This window comes from Lycium barbarum, chromosome 11, assembly GCF_019175385.1.
Source record: "Lycium barbarum isolate Lr01 chromosome 11, ASM1917538v2, whole genome shotgun sequence".
Classification (NCBI taxonomy): domain Eukaryota; kingdom Viridiplantae; phylum Streptophyta; class Magnoliopsida; order Solanales; family Solanaceae; genus Lycium; species Lycium barbarum.
The window spans coordinates 19,191,720-19,200,156 of NC_083347.1; the positions used below are offsets into that span (position 1 = coordinate 19,191,720).

General features: G+C 33.9%; 1 protein-coding gene across 1 annotated transcript; it reads right to left on the bottom strand.

Annotated features, from left to right (window-relative positions):
* Positions 1-6,242: 6,242 nt before the first annotated feature.
* Positions 6,243-8,027, bottom strand: LOC132617754 (HMG1/2-like protein). The gene is made up of 7 exons (XM_060332827.1): positions 7,884-8,027; positions 7,315-7,419; positions 7,158-7,215; positions 6,958-7,002; positions 6,794-6,859; positions 6,610-6,696; positions 6,243-6,457 (listed from the first exon to the last, which is right to left on the bottom strand). The coding sequence occupies exons 1-6, from the start codon at positions 7,931-7,933 to the stop codon at positions 6,610-6,612; spliced, it is 411 nt and encodes a 136-aa protein (XP_060188810.1). The 5' UTR covers positions 7,934-8,027; the 3' UTR covers positions 6,243-6,457.
* Positions 8,028-8,437: the final 410 nt, after the last annotated feature.

Genomic DNA, 8,437 nt, shown 5'->3' on the forward strand with positions numbered 1-8,437 from the left:
AAAGAAAAAAAAAATTTTTTTTTTTTTTTGCTGGCACCACCTGCGACGACACATGCGAATCGCAGGTCTGACCTGCGAGTCGCAGGTGGTGTCACCTGCATTTTTTTTTTACAAATAGACATTTTTTTTTTTTGCACAAAAAGTTTGCAACCTTTTTGTATTTTTCAAATTTTCTTCCTTTCTTTTGACTTTTTCACAACACCAACCTTCACCGCTCTCAAGCAACACTAACACCCCCAACTTAGGCTTTTGGCCTCAAATTCACAATTTCATGTTCAAGGAGGGAAAGGTTCAAAAGAGAGACTTTTCATAAAACATGGTAAAGGCTTGTAATGTGGCAATCAAAGAAAAGGTCATAAGTTCAAATGGGGTTACTAGTGATATTATTTATGCAATGGTAAAGGCTAAAGAGGCTTTTTCACAAAGATAGCCCAAGGTCATCTCTCCAACCAACATAATCAAAATTAGCATTGAACGACTAACCGGGCAAGTTCTAGATGATAAAAGTAAACACAAGATTTATTCAACAAACACTCACACACATGGCATATGAACTAGTCAAGATGGATCAATTTCACTTTCCAAGCAAGAACAACCAGTGCAATATCTCATAATCCAAAGTCAACACACTAGTAGGTAAAGAGTCACAAAATGAGCCAAAAAGTTGTCACAAAGATCATTCTTTCCTATGCACCTTGCTTTTTAACTTTCACAACAATTTGGAGAGGTATTCACATTTCAATTTCACATGCAAGAGACTAACTCTATTAGTACCAAACAAGCCAAGAGTTTTCACATTTTTCCTCAAAGGAGAACCTACACCTAAACTTACAAGACTAATGAAAGAAGCTAAGAAAGAAAATAAAATAATAAGAGTGACTAATCCACAACATGTCAAAAGAACAAAATTTTAAAAAATTTTGAGCAAGTTTCAAAGTATAATGCGCTACTACGTGCCACCCCCAACTATAAACATTGTAGTGTCCTCGCTGCACATAATCAAAACAAAACAGAGAGAAAGAAAAAAAAAAATTTTTTTTTTTACACTCACTGTCATGACCTGCGACCCCACCTGTGAATCGCAGGTATGACCTGCGAGTCGCAGGTGATGTCACCGATTTTTTTTTTTTTTTTTTGTGTCTGTCACCATGTGCGATTAGACCTGCGACTCGCAGGTTAGACCTGCGATTCGCAGGTTGTGACAGCTGAAAAAAAAATTTAGCAGCTTTTACTGGTTTGGAGGCTGTCCGGAAATTCGATATGCTCAAAACAACTCCAAAAATTCTGAAACTTTGCGGATTAGTCAAAAACCATAAACTAAAACTATTCTAAAAAATAAAATTTCCAAAACGATTAAAAACTTTTAAAACGATGGGTTACCTCCCACCAAGCGCTTGATTTAACGTCGCAGCACGACGGTTACCTTTACCACTTTTCCTTCCATTTGGAAGATATGAATTTGCGCCCCAACTTTGAATCAAGGTCATGATGACGCTCATGGGGCGGTGGTAGAAAAACAAGGAGGCCAACTCTCGGGTGTCGCATTTTGCACTTCTTGGCCCTTAAGTGAGGCATGCCATTTTGTCTTCTTGGCATAGCAAACTTCAAAATGAAAACGCTTTCTTCTTCATTTCCACAATTCTCCATAGGCTCGGTTAGTTCAACTTCCATATCATCAACCAAGCACAATGTTGAAAAATGGTTGGAATGTGGTCTAAGGCGCTCCATTTTCAAATTCACTTCATTTTTGACATCCTCACCCAAAAATGAACTAGAGTCTTCAAAAACCATTGCATGAATTTTTTTATGCAACTCTAGTATCATTTCTTCAATCTCGGCATCTTGCATTATATTTGGATTGGTCGGCTGGCAATTCATCATTAGCTCTTGAAAATCAATGTTGACCACTTTTTCATTGGAAACTAACTTAAAACTACTATCCATGACTATTTGATGTTGAGTATTGCATACCTCAACTTTTGCATTCAATTCGACTTTCAAGTCACGGATAGCAATTTCAAGTTCCTTCAACTCTTGCCTTTGCTCAACATGAATTTTTACAAATTCTTCCACCATCCTCGAAATGTCTTCTCGATGATCCCCATAGGCTCTAAGTTGTTGAGCTTGAGACATAAGCCAATCTTGGCTCACTATTTCCACTTTGTCAAGGCTTTCTTCAAGTTGAGAGTCATTCAAAGCTTGTAGAAATTCACTCTTGGAGACATTCATGTTTTGGTCACTTTCTTGCCTACTTTCAACACCCTCAAGTTGTTGAGAATTATAAGTATGAACCAATGATTTCATTTGATCCTCCAAGATGTGAATAGCTTTGTCATTGCAATTAATTGCTTGCCTCAAGTCATCAAGTGGTTGCCTCAAGTCTTTAACCGCTAAGTCCTGTTTTTCAACTTTTTCAAGAATGGTCTCTAACATGAGCATTATCCTCTCATTTTGAGCATTTGAGGCTTCTTCCATTTCCATATCCCTACTATCATCAAAATCAAAACTAGAATAGTCATAGTGGGGGTTCGGGGAAGGGAAGGACAAATAATCACAATTATCCCAATGACCATTTTGACCACCACATCTATCACATATACTCCACTCATAGGTTTGGGATTGTGCGCACAACCCGCCCCCGGAAGAATTCAAACAATTTTGCCATGAGTGTGGTCCTCCGCAATAAAGACAAGGGTCATCAAAGTATGCATAACTACCATCCGACCAATTATCATTATATGATGCCATTTTTTTTTAAAAAAAACTGAACAGTTTTGCAGAAGCAAAAACTGGACAGTTTTTTTTTTTTTTAGAACTGGACAGTTTCTGCAAAAATAAAAAAACTGGACAGTTTTTCAGAACTGGACAGTTTTGCAATTCTGCAAAACTGGTCAGTTTTTTTTTTTTTTTTTAGATAAAATAAAGCAATGAAAGTTTGAACCAAAGCAAGTTAGCTTAAATCCCAAACTAACTCAAATACGCCAAATTGTTCCCCGGCAACGGCGCCATTTTTTATAACGTTCAAATACACTCCTCAAAGAGAAAGTGTACACGGTCGTATGCAATATATTTACCCAACTATGAGTCGGGGTCGATCCCACAGGGAACAATGTGCTAGGCGATTAAGAAAGTAAGGAACTTTCACCAACTACGCTAAAGCCAAACGATAGATAATATTTTGGTTTTTGTTTGAGAAAATTATAACTAATGCGGAAATGTAAACTAACCTAGAAAGCGAGTAAAATGATCAATGGCCACAAGCATGGATAATAGGAGATTACACTCAAGTAACGATCCAACGTATTTTACGATTTTTACAACTAAGAGCGGATTTGTGTTGATAGATAATGATATCTAAAATCTCATTGAAAGTCTTCCAACCAAATCAATGAATTTCACTCTAAGCTTTTCCAAGCCTTAGAGTGTGATATTAGGTACAATCAATTTAACCTCAAGTAACTATCCTCTTCCGAGCTCAAGTTATTAGATGAGTTTAATGACCCAAATTCTTGTTAATTAATCTTTCCCAACCTAGATTTCCTCTTCCAAGCTCAATCTAAGTAAATGGGTGAGTCCTAGGGTTAGCTACTCCCTTTGGAAACATTCAAGAATGAGATTAATTAAATCAACAAAGACCCACTTCAATAGCAATAAAAATCATTCAATACATAAGCAAAACAAGAGTTTCAATCCAAACTTTAATCAAGAATAGTTTCACAATCAAGATTCAAGTAATGGAATAAATACTACACACTTAGATATGCAATACAAAACAAGGAATTGAAGAAAGGATTAAGAAATATCTCATTGAAGTGCTTCCAATCTTCTCCTCCAATGTTGTAGAAAAACCCTAGCCTCCAAAACTTGCAAAATGACCAAAGATAAAAATGATATGCCCCAAATCTCTCTTTTGTAGCTGCCCTCTATTTTTCCAAGTACAAAAAATGTCAAAATCTGCCCCCATATTTCTGTTTTTGCAATTCTGCCCGTTTTTGCAAAACTGTCCACTTTTGACAGTTTTGCAAATCCGTCCCGTTTTTGCAAAACTGTCCAGTTTTGACAGTTTTGCAAAATGGTCCAGTTTGGTCTCTTTTTTACTTTCTTTCACTTGGTTTCTTCCGATCACTCATTTCAGCTACTTGGCTTGTTTTGCTCTATTTTGTTCCATTTTGGTCCATTTTGATCCATTTTGCTCTTTTATGCTCTCCGGGCATCTTTTCCTACAAAACAACATAAAAACACAAAAAGTAACAACAAAAGTGCTTAATGAGTCACAAAAACTTAAGGAATTAGCATCGAATATCGCGTAATTTCACGACTCATCACTATACATAAAAGAAGTACAGTTTTCGAAAGTAACGAAGTTTTCTATAATTTCCAGAAACTAGTTTGTATTTTAGGATGGGATGATATGGAAGAAAAAGGAGATGAGAGACTAAAATACATAAATAAATAAGAACTCATTCACTGGCAATATATATATATACTAGTTCCATGAGGCTCATGCTAAGCCCGGACCCAAACTCATGATAAAAAGATAATAATTTTAATTAAAGAAATATAATGGTACATTAGTTATATGTTGTTGATAAGTCTTTGTAATTATTAAAGTTTCTTGGTCACATAATTGAATATTCTTTAAAGAAAAAATATTTGTGAGGAATAAAGTTTAGAAGGAGAATTAGCAAATACAAAGGAATACAAAATTCAATATTACTTTATGATTTAAACTATTTAAAATAATTACGACTCAGTGAGGATCATAAATTGGAAAACATAAGCTTAGTTTTAAACGAAATTAAGTGAAAATAAATTTGTTAAAATGAACCTGGATATTAATTAATTTAATTCTTATATATATATATATATATATATATATATATATATATATATATATATATATATATGCTTTAAATTCATTCTTGGTTAACCAAACAATAAATTTTCAAATAATAATAATAATAATAATCCATCTTGACTGATAATACTACCTTCATTTTCAACGCTATATGATAATAGTTAACTACTTTTACTTTTAGAATTAGTAATCTGAAAGGCGATCAACAAAATTATTCACGAAATATTTTATGTAGTTTAGATAATTAAGTTAGGACAACATAAGCAATTACATGAGAGTCATACTAATTCAACACGAATAAAATATAACATCATACAATCATAAAAAATTGAAGATAATTTTGACATCCAAAATAATAATTGAAATATATGTTTTTTTTTTTTTTTTGTAAATTTATATGTCATGTACAAGATAGTGATTTCAGAGTACTTTGGACCAATAATTTTTTATTTTATTTTAACCCATAAAAGAGTAGGTTTTGCTTTTCTTAAAAAAAATGTATAAAGTAAAGACACATCGAGAAATTAGTGGTATATAATATACCAAAAATCAATAATCTATCTTAATTTGATAAAATAAATAAATGAATTTTTTTTATTACTTTTTTAATATAAGGGGCAAGTAAAAAAAAAAGAGTAATTTAATACTTCTTCCGGTTCACAATAAGAGTGTTAGCACACTCCTTAAGAAAATAATAACTCTTTGTATTTTTTTTAGATATTTTGACTAAACTATTCTTAATTAAAGACCTAACTAATATAGTTTCTTGATTACAAATTCACTTATCTAAATAGAGGCAAATTTGTAATAATTAATTTCTTCTTAATTCTGTAAGTAAGCACTTATTTTGAACCAAAATAAAAAAGTTAAAGCGACCACTTATTATTAATCGGAGGGAGTAAGGAATAGGAAGAAATCCACAAATTATTGCTTTAGTGTCAAACAATGCACCATTACAAAGGCCAAAGTGAAAATTGGCTGAGGAAAAGGAATGAGGGCAACAGGTGCCACGTGTAAGAGCTCAATAGGACAAACATGAATGTGAGGACGACAAAATGTTTTCATCCGTGCTTATATAAAGTAGTAATATATTGGTTAAAATTCACTGGCATTACTCTATGTTAGGGTAAAAATATCTAAATTCAATAATTGCTGCTCTATCAGTGGCCTACAAGTGTTTCCAGACACATTGACACTTAAATTAGTGGATAGAACTAAGAGTCAAGCGCTACTACGCAATTCACTGAATCCACAAAACAGGAAAAACTACAACTTAAATAAGACCATAGTTTTAACATGATATTTATTGCATTGCAATACGGGCATACCATTATAGATTGGACAAAAACCAGAGGCTGTTTCAAATACTTAGCTAACAAAGGCATACTCAATCCATAATCCATTGCATTGCACATACAAAACAGTAAACACTATCATAAGCTGATAATAGAAATTTTTAACAGAAGAACCATACTAGTACTAGGGATTAGAACTAACTATAGCTAGGTATGAACACTTGATGATTTATATAGTATGACTTTCCCAGCAGCTTTCACTTGTCATATCAGCATTGAAGCAAAAGAACAACTATGTAGCACCCTGTATACAATAGTAAGAACAAAATGTTCAGTTTTAAAAACAGCTTGGAGACAGGTCAAACCGCAAAAATTGGTTCAATCATTGGAAAACAGATTAGGTAACTAGCAATATAATACATATATATGGAGTGAAATGTGCATGATTCATAATACCTAAGAGCTAGCTTGCTGCTCAGCATCATCATTCACCTCAGAGGACCTCTCAGAATCCTCAGATTTTGTTGCTCCTCTATTAGCAGTCTGCCAAGTAATGTCATAAAGTTTAAGTAAGTGAATACTTGATTGATCAACTAACACAGAAACAGAGATAACTGTTTAAAATGAATATGAACACAACCTTATTGTTAATCTTCTCATACTCCTCCTTCAGCTTAGCAGCTTTTTCAACATAGAAAGCTTTCTCCTAAAGAGCAATAACAGATAGATTAGACACCGCAATTCTTCAAAAGAAGAATTAGATGAGATTTGTCGAAACATATAATGTATCTTGTGTGGTCTTACAGATTCACACATCGCCTTCCATTTCTCACCACCAGCTTTCCCGACCTTAAATGAATACAAATTAGCAAACAAAACTGTTCTAATGACTTCTTCACAGAAATTGAAAAACAAAGTACGTTCTTAATCAAGCAATAGGAACTAAATAACATCGGAAACATTGATTTAGAAATAAGAAAGTAGAATAAGTAGTGTAATCTTACCACAGCAACAGATTTATTATCAGGAAAATTCTCCTTGTAGCTCTTCCTAAAGTCAGCCCTGTTTCATAGTTCAAAAAAAGTGAACATACTGAAATAAAACTTGAAATTTCATCACTGAAGGAGAAAATATGGAAAAACAAAAGCAAAAATATCTCACATGAAAATGAAGAATGCAGTAGGAGGACGCTTTGGAGCTCCAGAATTCTTACTAGCTTTTTCCTTCTTTGTCAATGCCGCTTCAGCCTTGCGTTTCTTCGTTGTTCTGTTTTCAAATATTGCATACAAAATTCAAAAGTTAAACACGAAATTAGGCATACGGTAACCGAAAAAAAAAACAGAGAAGAAAACTAAATGCATAGATTGGAACTCTCCGAAGAAAAAACCAAAAAACATGATATTCAAACGATTATAAACGAAATAAGATCATAAACAGCTTCAAATCAAAATGCAACGACACATGAAAGGCACACAGTAAACGAAACTAAAAAAGGAAGAGAAAACTAAACTCATAGATCGGAACTCTCCAACGAAAGAAATAAAAAAGAGCATAAAACATGATATTCAAACGATTCTGAACGAAATTAGACCGTATACAGCTTCAAATGAAATGCAATGAGACACGAAATGGACTGAAAATAGACGAAATAAGAGCGTAAACAGCTTATAATGAAAATGCAACGAGACACGAAATTATAGACTGAAAATAAACGAAAATGGATATTATACTCAGTGTCGAGCTTTTTGTGAGCAATGTTAGCAGTGTTCAATCCCTTCATATTTGAAACAACAGAGAGAACGATAGAGTTTGAAATTTCAAAATGCGAGTGAATGAAAGGCTTGGGTCGTTATTTATAGGGAGAGTGGAGAGGAAGTTTTTAGTCAAAATATCTTCATTTCTTTTGGCGGGAATGAGAATGCTGGAAAAACGTGAACTCGGTGGCAGTTGAAGAGTTAGAATGATTACGCGCGAGTGGAGGAACTCGCGATGATTACTTAACATGTATTGTGGATATTTTGTGGGTGATACTTACTCGACTCTTTTAGCGAGTGGACTATGATGGTAGTGAGAAACGTGATTAGGAAGTTTCAGATTTCTGGGCTCGAAGGTCCTATTCTTATTGGACTATATGGGCCTTTGCCATCTTCAATACTAAGCCCACGCATACAACTAGCCCCACCCAAGTACCCAACTGAAGAAAGGATATGAAGAAATTGCACGGTCTGTCCTTCAAATGGGTTGGTCTTTAATTTTTGTCGCCCAATTTGCAGAATTGTCTTTC